General features: G+C 34.7%; 7 protein-coding genes and 1 pseudogene across 8 annotated transcripts, besides 1 other annotated feature; 3 read left to right on the forward strand and 5 right to left on the reverse strand.

Moving 5' to 3' along the window:
• Positions 1–15,169: part of a mobile genetic element that runs on past both edges of the window.
• TVAGG3_0501200 lies at positions 7,560–8,794 on the forward strand (annotated as a pseudogene). The gene has a single exon. A coding segment is annotated over exon 1 (1,235 nt).
• Positions 8,831–9,250, forward strand: TVAGG3_0501210 (protein of unknown function, DUF4108 family; the record flags this gene model as incomplete). The annotated part of the gene is made up of 1 exon (XM_051236611.1): positions 8,831–9,250. The coding sequence occupies one exon, from the start codon at positions 8,831–8,833 to the stop codon at positions 9,248–9,250; it is 420 nt and encodes a 139-aa protein (XP_051094435.1).
• Positions 9,267–9,749, reverse strand: TVAGG3_0501220 (uncharacterized protein; the record flags this gene model as incomplete). Its single annotated transcript, XM_051236612.1, has 1 exon — positions 9,267–9,749. The coding sequence occupies one exon, from the start codon at positions 9,747–9,749 to the stop codon at positions 9,267–9,269; it is 483 nt and encodes a 160-aa protein (XP_051094436.1).
• Positions 10,212–10,661, forward strand: TVAGG3_0501230 (protein of unknown function, DUF4106 family; the record flags this gene model as incomplete). The annotated part of the gene is made up of 1 exon (XM_051236613.1): positions 10,212–10,661. One exon carries the CDS (start codon positions 10,212–10,214, stop codon positions 10,659–10,661), a length of 450 nt encoding a protein of 149 aa, XP_051094437.1.
• TVAGG3_0501240 (KilA, N-terminal/APSES-type HTH, DNA-binding family) lies at positions 11,105–11,692 on the reverse strand (the record flags this gene model as incomplete). Its single annotated transcript, XM_051236614.1, has 1 exon — positions 11,105–11,692. The coding sequence occupies one exon, from the start codon at positions 11,690–11,692 to the stop codon at positions 11,105–11,107; it is 588 nt and encodes a 195-aa protein (XP_051094438.1).
• Positions 12,373–13,101, reverse strand: TVAGG3_0501250 (organellar and viral DNA polymerase type B; the record flags this gene model as incomplete). Its single annotated transcript, XM_051236615.1, has 1 exon — positions 12,373–13,101. One exon carries the CDS (start codon positions 13,099–13,101, stop codon positions 12,373–12,375), a length of 729 nt encoding a protein of 242 aa, XP_051094439.1.
• Positions 13,621–14,283, reverse strand: TVAGG3_0501260 (uncharacterized protein; the record flags this gene model as incomplete). The annotated part of the gene is made up of 1 exon (XM_051236616.1): positions 13,621–14,283. One exon carries the CDS (start codon positions 14,281–14,283, stop codon positions 13,621–13,623), a length of 663 nt encoding a protein of 220 aa, XP_051094440.1.
• On the reverse strand, positions 14,428–15,078 carry TVAGG3_0501270 (uncharacterized protein; the record flags this gene model as incomplete). The annotated part of the gene is made up of 1 exon (XM_051236617.1): positions 14,428–15,078. One exon carries the CDS (start codon positions 15,076–15,078, stop codon positions 14,428–14,430), a length of 651 nt encoding a protein of 216 aa, XP_051094441.1.

Consider the following 15,169-nt stretch of genomic DNA (forward strand, 5'->3'; position numbering starts at 1 on the left):
TGATAAGCCTGCATGAGTCTTCTTATATCTTGCTTCTGTTGATTGAGAATGAGAGACCCTCTCTGGTTCTGTAGAGTGTAAGTTTTTTGAATTGAACTGTTGCGGTACGGTTTGGTGTCTGATTTGAAGTCTGATTGACTGAAACAACTTGAGCTTCTTGAAGTTTGTTAGTGAAGTTGGCTCATATTGATGTTTGTTCACTCTCGACAAGTTTTCTTTGGTTGAATCTTGAGCTTCTGAATTGATGTGTCTGATTGGATCTGATGGGATTGAAACTGTGTAACCTCTTTCGACATACTAGTTAAAGATGAGGATAAAGCTGATTCTGACCTTATAAGATACGCTTTTGGTAAACATATTGTCATACATGCTACTACGTGGTTGTCTATTAGACAAATGAACTGCCAGAAGTTGTGAAAATGAATATTGATTAAAAACGGTTTTCGTAACGGAACCCCTATATTTTTTTCTATTTTATTGAAAATTCCGTTGGTGAAAAAACCTACCCGTTATTATCTCAAAATTATTGAATGTAACTATAAACGTTTTTTTGTTTATACTATCACGATACAATTATTTTGCACGTGTACAAACTTTTATTACACAACGGTTTTTGGAGATGTCGTCGCCGTTGACTTTTTTGTAAGAGCACTCAAATAGTATAAACTGTTGTCCGGACAAAGTAAGGGTCCTATCGTCGCTACAGGAAAAGTTACAGGCGTTCGCAAGGAAGTAACTTTGAGAAGCCCTTTTCCCCTTATGAGAATGAGATCGGACGGTTATTTTACAAAACTGACAACACTTTTAGAACCGAGTAGTATTTTTGTGCTGACAAATAGTTGTCATATAAACATCTGTTCAAAAAAAACCGTTTTTTCTTCACTTAAAATGCACGTAATGCTACGTAAAGAAATATACGTAAGAGGAAGGGAGCAAATTGAAAATCCAATAGTAACAACTAAACCCCACAACAACAGTTTGCAACAAACAAATTATGAATGACCCCCACTATGTTGCAACAAATGGTCAAGCAACCTATGCTTTAAACCGAGTTTAATTGGTGCAACAGAGTGGGAGGTTTAAGAGCGGCACTTTTTAGCGAAAAAATGGCAGGCTATGGTGAGCTTGCAGACGGAACAAGCTTATAACCACTCAAAGTCAATGAATTTGAGTTCACTCAAAAATCAAATAACTAGATGTCAAAAAGTCAACATAGACATAACAGAAACAAATAAGTGAAAACCGAAAGAAACTAGAATATGACAGCACACAAGAAACTCAATGAGTTAAACGTAGAGAAAAAGAAGAAAGAAGAACAACTTGAAGAATAAGTACAGATTGAATATGCCGAAAAAAAAGTGTCAAAAAAGCAGCAGAAGTAGCAAAAAATGGAACAAGATGTTATAAATTTGAAAAAACGCATACTACTCAAATAATAAAGTACTGAAAGATGAAGAAAAATAAAACCAAAAGCCCTGAAGACATATATGGATAGCGATGAGTATAAAAAAGAAGTTGAAGCAAATGTAAAGGCTAGAAAAACTTTTTACAGTTGCAAAACCAAACCGTACAGTATGAAAAACTTAGCACAAGAAAGTAACAAATAAGCGACGCAGCATGCAAAAGGCAATGAAAAGCGCAGAATATATAAAAGCTAATATGACTTGGTAGAATGCCAAAGCCAACGCAAAGCAGCCAACTTATAGGGTCATAAGGACAAAAATACAAGCGGATGAAGACGTTCAAATGAAGCTTAATGAATGCTGACTTTAAGAACGCCTTTCGAAAGCTCCTTCAATGTAAAGGTGAAACTAAGTGAAGCGACTCTCTCATCTGGAAAGAAACTGAAGTCTGAAGGTTTCGACAACGAGTTAAGAGAAGTAGCACAAAAATATGACGAAAATAACAGATGCAGCAACGAGACAGGCAGTTCAAAAAAGTGCCTATGACTCCGTTAGAGCAACTGTTGTGGAAAAAGTCAAGAAAAAGAGTTACAACAGAACCAAAACAGACCTAAGTAAAATGCTTTCTTAAGAGAAAAAGTCAGGTAGGTACATTATGTGCATGGTTGTGTGTGGTATATACCACCAAACCTCCAAGAGAAGCACGCTGCACCAGGACTACTAAAAAACATTTACATCGTCACATGGACACAGAACAGGCATGCACCAAAACCAACAGTTCAAAACCACCTGCACCAAACCAACAGTTCAAAATCCAGGACCGACAACCAACAGTTTCAAAAACACTGCACAGCAAACAACAGTTCAAAACACTGCACAACAACCAACAGTTCAAAAAAACCCTGCACAACAAACAACCCAAACAGAGCAAAGGACAATAAAAGAAGTAGAAGAACAAGGAAACCAAGAATTCTTAAAAATGCTTAAGGAAGACTAATGGTTACCAGTACTCTTGACTTTACGTGACAGATTTATAAAGAAGCTAATTAGAAAGTTAAGGAAGGAAAATATGACCCGAACCTATTTAGCTTTAAATGGTTTCAGCACCAAATGGGATTATAAATTTCAAAACCTGGATAAATACAAGCTCGCTAAGGGATATGATTTAATAGCATATCATACCAAATGACAATGGAATGAAATTTACTCCGAGATATTTGGGTGTCAGAGAATAAATGATAATTCAACTATCTTCATGAAACGCGTAAAAAATAGAGACGGAACGAAAAGAACAAAAGCTTATGAATGCGGATGACGTAGATAGGGAAATTGGTTGAAAACGGTCTCGGAATATATGAAATGCCAGCAGATGAGGTACAAGAAACTCCACAGGAAGAAGTTCAGATACAACCAGACATGGAAGAAATAGTTCAGCAACAACAGCTAGAAGAGCCTGAAGGAAACGAACAAGTCACTCCTTTGGAAACTAACTTCACAGAACTAGATGAAGATTTGGAACAGCCGAAAAATCTTGACCCTCAACAAGAGCATGAGGTGAATATGGAATCTTTCCAAGAGTCTAAGAAAGATTCGGCTGACATAGTAGAAGAATATCGAAAAATGTTTGCCGACATACAAAAGACTCCAACACCAATGAAAATATTCAGCATAGAATGAAAGTACTGAAAGAAAATGTACACAAATACAACAACCCTTTTTACTTACGAGCATTTAACGTTCAATCTTCGGATGAACTCGGTGAAGATAAAAGGTTAAATTTCAAGAAAACATATAGAAATGAAACATTGTTTTAAAGTTCATTCAGAACCTAACCAAGATGGAAACAAACCTACTTTTGTTTCTGCAGACGATGGAACTACAATGAGATGGGGTCATAAAGCTAACCCGGATAGTGGTTCATAAACTTACAACCTCAATTCCAAGAAGTTGTAGACGCAATGGAAGTCAATGGTGAACCAGATATAGTGGTATTTTCAGCGCGGCTTTAATGCCATTGAAAGATATGAAAGATGCAGATATTTTGGACCAGTATGAAATGAACATGGCTGATGGAAAATATATAACACCTGACGTTCTAGAACATTTATCTCAAAGAACTACACAGAACCATAAAGATGGATATTTGGTGAAGAGTTTAGAAAGAAAGTTATGGACAGAAAGGAAGAGAACCTATTGTACATGACCTGCAAATGAAAGTTTACAAAATGTCATAAAAACTTACTTTGCAGACAATGAACCGAGAAGGGATGAATATTTAAGAAAACTCAAATGGACAGTACCAAATGAAATGTTAGTATTGAAAAACATGTTCCTTGACAAAATAAAACCAACTACAGAAATAAATGACGCAAGACTGAAAGATTGGGTAAAAGCTTTCCATTCACAAAAGATATAGTTGGTAACATGGAAAGAAAACCAGAATGGCTACAAAAACATATATTTGGAAACGAGCATATTCCATATGGACAGGCACTTTTGAAGAGCTTGAACCGGAAACTCAGGAAAGAGTCATGCAAACAATACGCGAAGACTCAAATACAGACTATGACAAACTCTTTCTAGGATATAGGTTACCTGAGATGGGCGACCAGAGTCCAAAGGCAAAAAGGGCATGGAAAATTTGCAACATACTAGATGAACATAATGCAAAGATGCAACAAACTTGAAGCAGAGGGCAATGAAGGAAAAAGAAGAGTTAAAAACTCAGTCAGGAAGAAAGTAAAGCTTGGTCGGAGTGGGTTCTATTATGACATATAAATCCAACTATTCTATATTTTTACTCATATGAAATGTACGCCGCTCAGAATATAACGCCAACAGTTTTGGATGCTATGAATGGAAATGTTTCCGAATGGTATAACGAATGCGACAATGCCATTAGAAGGTCAGAAATAGTTCCTGGAACTTACGAATATTACAACTGCTGTTTCTTATGGAAACGTAGGTGAGTTTGGAGAAGGTTCTTCAACAACAGTAGATATTGCTTGCGACAGGTTTCATATTATTTCTATTGACAACTCATTCTTATACGTGGAACAAGACATTGAAATAAAACCTTCTGCTGACTTGAGAGGTAAGAAAGGTTTGCAATGGAATTTTCTATGTCGGATACCAATATGCTCCAGAAGTTTTCATGGGATATAAGATATATTCTAACTCTGACTTAGTTCAAACAGTAACATGGGCAAACTATGAATGGTTCGCTTGAGAAACTCAGTACAACCACAAGCTAGAGAACAAACAGACCAGTATGCAACTATTGAGAAAATAAGAAGACTTGACCCTAACGTTCCAGGAGTTTATGTTAACCTTTCTGGACAAACTGCAGCAGCAGTAACCAAAGTAAAACTGAAACTTAGAGTTCCTTTGTCATCTTTCCTCATCTTCAGGTTTTTAAGATACTTGCCAAACTGGGCAGGAAAAATTTCTATCGAACTTACTCCAAGCAAAAATAACTTAGTCATTGCACCAACACAAGACCCATTCACTCTTACAGAAGTAGTGGGAACAAATAAAATGTCATTCGCCGACTTTTGCAAAAACAAAGTTGACTTAGACTTTGGTTTCTCAACCTCAACACTGAAGTAAACTATTATTTCAATTGCTGCTGGAGATGCTTGGGACCCAGTTAAGTTCACATGCGAAAAATTTGAATGCAAGAGAATAGAAAGCAGACTTGCAGTCTATATGTTGGACCCAGATATTTCAAATGCTTTAGCTGCCAAATATATTGCAGTTCCACTTATGTTCCCTATACACCAAATATCTGTCAAAGACTTTGCAGGTGAAGTTGGAAACCAAAGTGCTGACCCAGGTGCAAGAACAGATATTGCTTAACAACTGCGATGAAACATGCAGATACTATGTTTGTACTGTTCAGACGAACTATAAATGACTATTCTTGTTTCTACAACCCCGGTATTAAATATCATATAAACATAGATGGCAAATATTATCCAAGAGAAGAATATTCTACAGTTGAGGATATGAGGTCATACAACTTGACATTAGATGCTATGAACTTTAACAACAACTTCACAACAACTATTAACCTGAAATGCAAAGTTCTATTATGCCATATGTGAAAGTATGACTCATACAGGAGGTCAAAAAACTCAATATACAAATGGAGACCGTTCAAACTTTTGGCTTGGCATTCCATTTGCTGACTCAGAAGACTTTATGGGTGGTATTTCAACTGTTGGTACAGTTCAAATACAATATACTGGTGACAGAGACGGTCCAGATGAATTGAGAGCAAAGAAGTTTACAAAACCAATAGCACTTTTCACGGAAGATGCTCTTTTGAAGATTCGTTCGATGAAACCTGCTGGGGCTCCTCAGATTGGCATAACGACAGCTTCCATCGAGCAGATTTTGGCAGCAGGTCAGTAAGTTGTTCTTGAACTGACTTCTCTCCGTCAAATATTGACAGTACGCCAGTTTTGACATAGTATTGTATTATAAACTTACCTTTAGAAATATCTGTAAGTTTTGTTGTTATATTTTTGTCAACGTCAAGAACTTTCACCATTTCAGTTATACCAACTTTCTTTGCTTTATGAAAATATTTTGGTTCAGCAAATATTGCTATTCTATAACATTTTCCATTGTTTGTGTAAAGAACTATTCTGTCAATGTATTTGTATTGTTTGTGTGTGTAAACTTTGTTTTGCTTCAATTCGAAGAGATACTCGAATACGTCCATCTTTTTATTCTAAGTAAAAATGTCATTTCCGAAAAAAATAGAAGCGTGAGTGTTTCAAAAGGTTTAATGGCGGTGGCAGATGTGAAGTTAAATTCACCAACTCAAACAAACAGTCAAAGTGTTGTTGTCAATGTCAAAGAAAGAGATGTTGAAGTGGGGAAACCATACGAAGACGAAGATGGTATAACAATAGTTCCTGTAAAAGAACAACCAACATACCCTGAAGTTAGCAGAGACTTAAGTTCTGTTGCAGATATTCGAAACGACTACCAACAACTGAAAGACAAACTTCAAACTCAGGAGAAGATTTGTCAAGCTTTAAGTATAATGTTAAACTTGGTCGAACACAACCCTGTAAAAGTGAACTCATATGTCATCGCACCTCGTGAAGTTTTGAAAGAACTATTGAAACTTTTGACAGAGGCAGACGATATAAACATCAAAAGAATAGAACCCGACATTGCTTGCTGTGGGTTTTCATATAATGTCATTGACAAGATATACGTTATGAAAGGAGGTGAAACGTTGAACTTAAAATATAGTTTCCCAGACGTCATAAAAATATTTGACGACCACAACATTTCATTAAAATTTAGTTGCTAAGTAAATGGCAGAAGACATAGTGGTTTATACTATTACGACTAAAAACCCTGAGTCATATAATTCTATAACAAACAAACTTACAAAGTCCTCAAGGACGATATTGTAAACTGACCTTAAACACGATGACGACTAAAGCCTGTTTGCTCTTTTGACACCAGAAGACTTTGTTGTTGTGAATGGTAAAAAATACTTCTTTGAAGATACTTACTCAGATATACCACCAACAGGTTTTGTTGACTTATTTAATACTTTAAGGACGGATGTAACATGTGCTGCAACTAGAGCAGGTTTCATTATGTTTGGATGTCCGACCGAGTTTAGTATAAACGATATGAGCTATAATACAAAACTTATATCTGGTTTTTACTACCAACAGTTTCCTATAACAGGAAAAGGTGTCATACAAGGTTTTGTCTGTTCCATTGACTTTAAGTACACCTATTTTATATATTGTTTCAAACTTAGGTTCAAAGTGCTATTCGAATGTCGACAGAAACTACTATGACCAAAAGATACTCATGCGTATAAACAAACACTTTCTCTGCTGGTTTGCCTATTGTTCATTCGAATGCAGAGTTTTCAGCTTTAGTAAACTCAAACACTTTAGCAAACATAAACTTAACCTTAGTCGACGCAAACTTTGTTCCTGTAAAACTTTTATGTCCGATGTATTTGTCAATGACGGCAGAAAGTTTCGAATTGGAAGATGCAACTGGTGAAAGTATTGTACTACAAGAACAACTTCAACAACAAAAATAGCTCAAGAACAACAAATGCAACAAATAGCTCAAGAATAAAAAAAATATTTTTTTTTTTTTATAAAAATGTACAGAATAGATGTTTCAGATTTTTATGACTTCCAAGCGTTCAGAAATATGTGTCCATTTAGAGACTATAACAAAGCAGTCGAGAATTTGAAACGTTTAGTCATTTATGTCGACTCTGCCCCAGAATGTTATGTCATGAAAGAATGGGATGTTGTCTTTAACAAACCAAGAGCGACAATAGTTTCAGAACAAGAATGTAGACAGAAACTTAAGAAAATAAAAGTCGTACAAGTTGGCATGAAGATGTTAGATGCTTGGGATATCTTATTGTCAAAGTTAGAAGATTTTTCAGTTCGTGGTTAAAGTTCTATACACCTTCTCCAAACTTCTATTCTATCTTCACTGGATATAAATATGAACAAGTAGAATGGAAAGAAAATATTATAGAAGCTTGGTTAGACCATGTCAAAGAAATTATATGCAATGGAAACGAAAGAGTCTATGAGTATATCTTATGTTGGTTTGCAAACATCTTACAACATCCAAGTGCTAAAAATGAAACTGCTCTCATTATAATTGGAAAACAAGGAACTGGTAAGAATACTTTCTTTACAGATATTTTGTGCAAACTGTTAGAGGGCTATTCGAATCCGAATATGACAAACTTAGAAAACATCTGCGGTAAATTTAACTCTTCAATAGAGAATATGAAACTTATAGTATGTAACGAACTTCAAAGTATAGATACAACAAAAGTTTTGAACTCAGATGCTTTGAAGAGTCTTATAACAGACAAAGTTGGAGTTGTTGAAAGAAAGTATAAAGACCAAAGAGTTTGTGAAAATGTTGCAAATTTCATCATGGTTTCAAACAACGCCGTTCCGATGAAGTTAGAAAGTTCTGACAGAAGATATGTAGTTGTCAGAACGTCAGATTCTCATATGCAAGATACAGAATATTTTGACGACTTAGCAGAAACTTTGACATCTGACTTTTACAACCACTTGTTCTCATATTTCATGACATTAGATATTTCAAAGTTCAATCCAAGACAAATTCCACATACCGAAGAAAGACAAACATTGTTAGAAGCAAACAAGAGTGTATATGAACTGTTCATAGATGAAACTGACTTTGTGTCATTAGATGAAAGGTCATTGTACGATGAATATAAACAATATTGTCAAGAATATGGTTATATGACAGCGTCTAAACGAACATTCTTGGCAAATGTCAAAAATCTTTTAGACGTTCAGAACGGCGTATATACAAAGAAAAATTTTTCTGAGTAAATTTAAAAAAAATATTTTTTTTATCCGATAGAAAAGATGACGAAATATATTTCAGTAAATAAGTACATGACAGAAGTCAAAGAAGAACTAGACCCATTCGCTTATTTGAATGTTTACTTCTACCATTTTGAAAAGTCTTCATTCAGCAAAGTTTGGAACATCGAACCGGTTAAGTTTGCTGTTGTTAGAAAAAGTGGTGCAACTTTTGAAGACTTAGACATAGAAGGTTTGTTAGCAGTCAAAGAAAATTTTGACAGAAAGTTCTCAAAACTCGAAGAAGGTAAAGCATACAAACTTGTTATACCTTATGAACCAAAGAAAGCAGACGACTATGAATATTATGAGTCTAAGATAGTTGAAGTTCAAGGTAAATTGGGTAAAAAGATTTTAGAGTCTAAGCCAGTGTTTGCTCCGAAAGAGGAAGAGAACATTGACATTGACCCAGAAATGTTCTAAAAATAAAATTTTATTTTTACATGTCAAATTTCTTTTTCTCTGGAATTGGTTCAGGTTCTTTCTTCTCTTCTTCTACTTTCTTTTCTTTCTTTTCTTTCTTTTCTTTCTTTTCTTTCTTTTCTCTCTTCTTCTTCTTCTCTGGTGGAGTTATGTCAAACTTCTCAGAACCATATTTCTGTAAAAGTTCTTTGTCCTGTAATAGCTCATCTATTCTGTTTTTTATTTCATCTTCAAGAACAGCGCATGTGTCTTCTTTGCATTCTAAGAACTTTTGTTGGACTTCATCTTTCCAAGAGGCGTCATCTCTGTCAACAAGTCTGTCATTGACAAACTTAAAGACTTCTCTGCCTAATGTTTTATGGTTCTTGTCATATTCCCAGAAACAGAACTTTAGAACAAATTCACCTTTCTTGTTTACACTATGTAAGATTTTATGGTCGACAGATGTTTTGCTGTCAAAAAGTTTGTCTCGAATATAGATAGCGAAATCGCTAGACATTTTCTAAAAGATAAAATTTTTAATTTTTCTAAAAATATGTTAGAAAAAAAGTTTGCTGACATTGACAAGAAATTTGAGAATGTTTTAAACAAGAACAAGAGGAAGTTAGAAAATGCTCAGATAAAACCCATACATGACAAGTTCCTATTTGCTCAGAATGGTATAACAGGTCTAATCGCACCACCTGGGTCGGGTAAGACTTTCACTTATCTTAAAATGGCTGCCAACAACAAAGAACTAGATGAGAAGAACCCATTCTATGAGTTAGTTGTCATTTATAGTACTTCTGGTCAATTTGACCAAACCGTAAATTCGTTCAAAGATATTATAAAAAAGTCTAAGTTAGTATGTATAAAAGACTCTGAGTTGTTAGATTGGATAAAGAAGTACCAAAGAAGAGTTTTGAAGTACAATGCTATAAATGAGTATATAAATTCGAAGTTTAAAGACCCAAATGAGGAAATGCAGAGAATATTAGAGAAGAAACACTTCAGAAACAAACAGAAAGAGATAGAATACATTTCGAAGAAATTGCAATCGTACGATTGGAAGACTTACCCTCATAGATGTCTTCTTATTTTAGATGACTTTGCTTCTCATCCTTTGTTAAAGAACAGAGAACAAGATATGTGTCGAATTCTTAAGAAGCTCAGACACTTTAACATCTCAGTCGTAATATGTGTACAGACAGCAAAGAGTTTAAGTAAGGATGTTAAAAGAATACTTACTGACATTGTACTCTTCCCCGGATTGTCCGAAGACGATTTCATGGAACTTATGAAAGAGTCCATGGCAGGTAAGTTTGACAGACATGAACTATGGGAGAAGTACAAAGTCATACAAGACCCTCATACTTCTTTCAGAATTCATATCTACGCAAACAAAGTTCAAATTGTAAAAAGTCAAGCTTGAAAAATAAAGAGTTTGGTCTTAGTCTGTTGTGGTTCTGCAGCTTTCGGTTCTTCTGGCTTTGGAATGGACTCGGTTGGTGGTACGTCGGACATTCGTTTGTGTCCTGTCGGAAGGAAGAGTTCTTCCAGTTGTCGGGAAATTTTTTTCCAGTTGTCGGGAAATTTTTTTCCTGTCTGAAGGAAAAATTTTTTCTGTCGTTCGACCAAAAAGTTCTCAATTTTCGAAAATTTGAATGGTTTACGGACGGACAACTGGAAAATTTTTTCTTGTCGTCGGGAAAAATTTTTTCTGTCGGAAGGAAAAACTTTTTCTGTCGGAAGGAAGGACTCGGAATGCCAGAAGGAAGGACTCGGAATGCCAGAAGGAAGGACTCGGACAAGACAATTTACCTTATAGAGCTACCTGAGCCATCTGAAGTCAAGCTTGAAAAATAAATGGTTCATCTACTCTGCTTGTTTGAAGTTGTCAAAATACTCTGTTATTTTTTCTTTCAGTAGCGGTAAATCTTCTTTGAAGGTAAGTATTGTACAACCTTTCATATCATAGTGTGTTTGAGGTAAAGTATCTTGAACTATTTGTTTCACATCTTCATTTGGGGTCATTGAAATCGGTAAGTTTTCGCGATAGAACCAATTTCTGTCAGATTTGTAAATCTTAGCAAGGTCGTAAAAGCTTTTGTTGTTTCTTCTGACTAAATGCAACATAACCATATCTCTGTCTTCTTCATTTTCCATCTCTTCAGTATAAATCATATACTTATAGTTCTTTTCCTTTCCTTTTGGTACCGAACGTGGTATTCTTTTCTGTATGTTTTTGTCTTTTGCTTCAAGCTTGTTCTCTAGCTCTTCACGTTCTTGTCTGTGAATTTCATCTAACATCATGAAAATATAACAAGCGTAACGAGGCGAAGCCCACATTGCAACAGCATTTACAAGAAGTCTATGTACATAATATCCTCTCAAACCGTTTGGCAAATTTTGACGATTTTCGTACGGAATCTCGACCCGCGGTTTTTTACCGGTCGCAAACATATGAGGAAATTCTTCTAAAAGTTCTTTTGTCTGTTGGTTTTCAAACCAATGACGTGCTTGCTTTGTAGAACGAAGAGCATTCAAAATACTTTGCATTTGGTACATGTCATCTTTGACCGAACGAATGAGACGGAGTTGTTTGTTAAACTGTATGTACTCATATTCTTCATCTATGGCTTCATGGACTATAACTGTTGTTGTGTTCTCTGTTGTTGACATATCTGTCTTTACATACAAAATAAAAAAATAAATAAAATAAAACTAACTTTATTTTTTCTATCTTAAGGAAATTCATGATTTTCATCGTAAATGTTTTGTCAAGACTTCTTCGTAAATGTTTTGTCAAGACTTCTTCGTATATGTTTTGTTGAGATTTCTTCGAAATGAGCGTAAATGACCCAAAAATATATTTTATGTTAGAATGTTAGATCTAACATGTCTTCTAACATGTTTTCTAACATGGTCTAAAACACACAAAACTCATGAAATTTCATACGGAATTCAATAAAAATATATTTTATGTTAGAATGTTAGATCTAACATGTTTTCTAACATGTTTTCTAACATGGTCTAAAACATACAAAACTCATGAAATTTTACTCAGAATTCAATAAAAATATATTTTAGGGTAGAAGGTTAGATCTAACCTGTTTTCTAACCTCATTTCTACCCCAGTTATTTTATAAGCGTTTTACATGGTAAACATTGTGAATTCGTGAAATTCTAAACAATTTCGTAGCTTCTATTTCTTCTGTCAGTACATCGAATGTTTTAACTATGCCGAATGTTTCTTTATATTTCTTCTTGACATCAGATAGAAGGAAATCGTCAGCTGTTGGATAGTTTTTGTTCAGAAATGTCAACATGTCCATTTTATCTTCTGCTGGTTTCTCTACTTCTTTCTTTAAGTCAGCATAGTCGTTTCGCATACGTTCTATCTCTTTGACGGAGTAGTTATATTTCCTCATTGCTGCTTTACATTTTGAACATTGTGGGTTCATTTTAGCATTGTACATTGAAATCTTACCTGCTAGTATGACTAAGGCGTCAATTGCTCTCTTTAACTCAAAAGTTGCGGGTTTTATCTGTTCATTCCATATCTTACCTCTTCTATCTTTATCTCTTATCTGCCATACACATTTTGCAACTAACGAAACAAAGTTGTCGTAGGTCTTAAACTCCCCAGATTTGTATATGTCAGAGATGTTCTTATATACCATATCGCAATCTTTGTCCATGACTTTGTGGTTGCAATGAAATCCAAGAAACTCATAGTTTACCTTTCGTATGAACTTCTTTATTTCTACTGAGTCAGTTGCTTTGACTTCTATTTCATCGAATTCTGGAATAGTGAGTTTTTGTTGTTGGATTTCAGGAAGTTTAGGTAGATGGTCAATAATATCCTGCATTTCATAAAGATACTGTTCATTTTCTTCATCTTTCGCACTACAGTCTAAATTACTTGTTAAAAGTTCTTGCTTTATCTTCTGGATTTCTGTTTCAAAAGTATATGAAGAAGGAATGAAGCTTTTCATCTCTACTAACATAGATGTTGGATTCATGACTAAAGAGTTTGGTGAAGTTGTTGCTAACATGTTCTTACAATAAAAATAAAAAAATATTTTTTTAAAAAAACCAACTTTATTTTTTATGTTTTTTATGTTTTTTGTGAAAGTGTCAAAATTCAAGAGTTTTGTGTGTTTTCTACGATGGTAGAAATGAGGGTAGAAATGAGGTTAGAAATGAGGTTAGATCTAACCATCTACCCTAAAATATATTTTTATTGAATTCAGCAACAAAATTCAAGAGTTTTGTGTGTTTTCTACGATGGTAGAAAAGAGGTTAGAAAAGAGGTTAGAAATGAGGTTAGATCTAACCATCTACCCTAAAATATATTTTTGTCTGAATTCAGCAACAAAATGGTTCATTTACTCACAATATTTTTGTACAAAACGACCCCAAACTTTTAACTTCTTTTCTGCAGCTTCTAATGAAATTTTAGCGAGTTCATATTCTCTAAATTCTCTCTTTAAATCTTCTTGTTCCCATTGGTCTAGTTCGTATGGAGAATCTCTATAACCAGAACATATCTCACGTTCATGTTCTATTTGTTTTTCATGCATTTTTCTAACTTCTTGTTCGAACAAAGGTTTTGCATTCTCTACTGTATCTTCAAGTTCTTCTTCATCTAATTTCTCATGAACTTTCTTGTCTATGGAGTCCAGAATTTTTCCAACTGCTATACAATATTTTGGAGAAGCCCACATTGCTATATAGTTTACGAGTCTTGGGTCTACATACATTCCTCTAACCTGTTTGATTTCATCCGGAATTCCTGCATGAATTTTGTATAAAAAGCAACCCGCTGTTTTCCGCGGGTTGGTATATTCTTCACAAAATGCCTTAAAATACTCTTCCCAGGACTTATTTTCCAACAACCTTCTAAAGTCTTTCCTAAACTGCTGACACATCTTTGTTGCATTTATATAACCATCCTTGTCTCTACGTAAGACTTCAATACCGTTGTAAGTGCCTTTTGTGAATGTTTCGCCATTAGATTTGTTCGTGAACGTTTTTGCTTCGACTGTCATACTGTTCTTACAATAAAAATAAAAAATATTTTTTTAAAAAAACCAACTTTTTATTTTATTTCGGGAAATTCATGAAAATTCAACGGGTGAGAAAACGTGTTAGAAAACGTGTTAGATCTAACATGCTAACATAAACATTATTTTTCAATACTTTTTCAGCACTTTTCCGTAGTTATATATGAAAGACAATTCGAGATAAAAGTCATAGTACAATGGTATAATATGCTGCACACCGTTTGTTGTGAACCAGACTTGAAAGTCAGAGAAACTGTTACTAGGTGGTTCGTAGAATTTAGAGGTAAGGTCATAAAAGTCCTTACCAATACAAAGAAAACTGTTGTTGCTTGAACTGAAACTTGCATGACACATAACATTTTGAGGGTCGAACACGTTTCTATAAACTGTCAAATTTGCTGGTGGACGTATAAATTTAAACGGACCGTCAGGTGGTAATGGTTCGTTCTGGTTTAGTAACCGAAGAAATTGTGCCCAAGAACGTTTGTCTACCTCCCAAAATAAAAACTGTGTACTTCTTGGAGGGTTATTTTCAATCCTTTGAAATGAAACTGTGGAGTTCATCTTGTCATATTCTAGCTTCAGATAGTACGTTCCGTTTAGTAAAGAGTCGTATTTTTCTTGAAATTCCCAGTAGTATTTGTTTATTTGAGTTTGAAAGTCATTTAGAGTTTTTTCAAGACTTTCGTCTGAACGAACTGTAAAGATTCTCATTTCGTCAAATTTGTCTATTAGACCATCAGAACCTTCATACTGCCCATGAAAATATACTGCGAACATAAAAGCGTTCGTTCTTTTTGAAAACAAAACTCTTCTAAATCCTATTGCCTTTGCATCTGAAGGACTTTGAAGCCAACGAATTGGATAATCA

The sequence above is a fragment of the Trichomonas vaginalis genome, chromosome II, assembly GCF_026262505.1.
Source record: "Trichomonas vaginalis G3 chromosome II, whole genome shotgun sequence".
Taxonomy (NCBI): Eukaryota; Parabasalia; order Trichomonadida; family Trichomonadidae; genus Trichomonas; species Trichomonas vaginalis.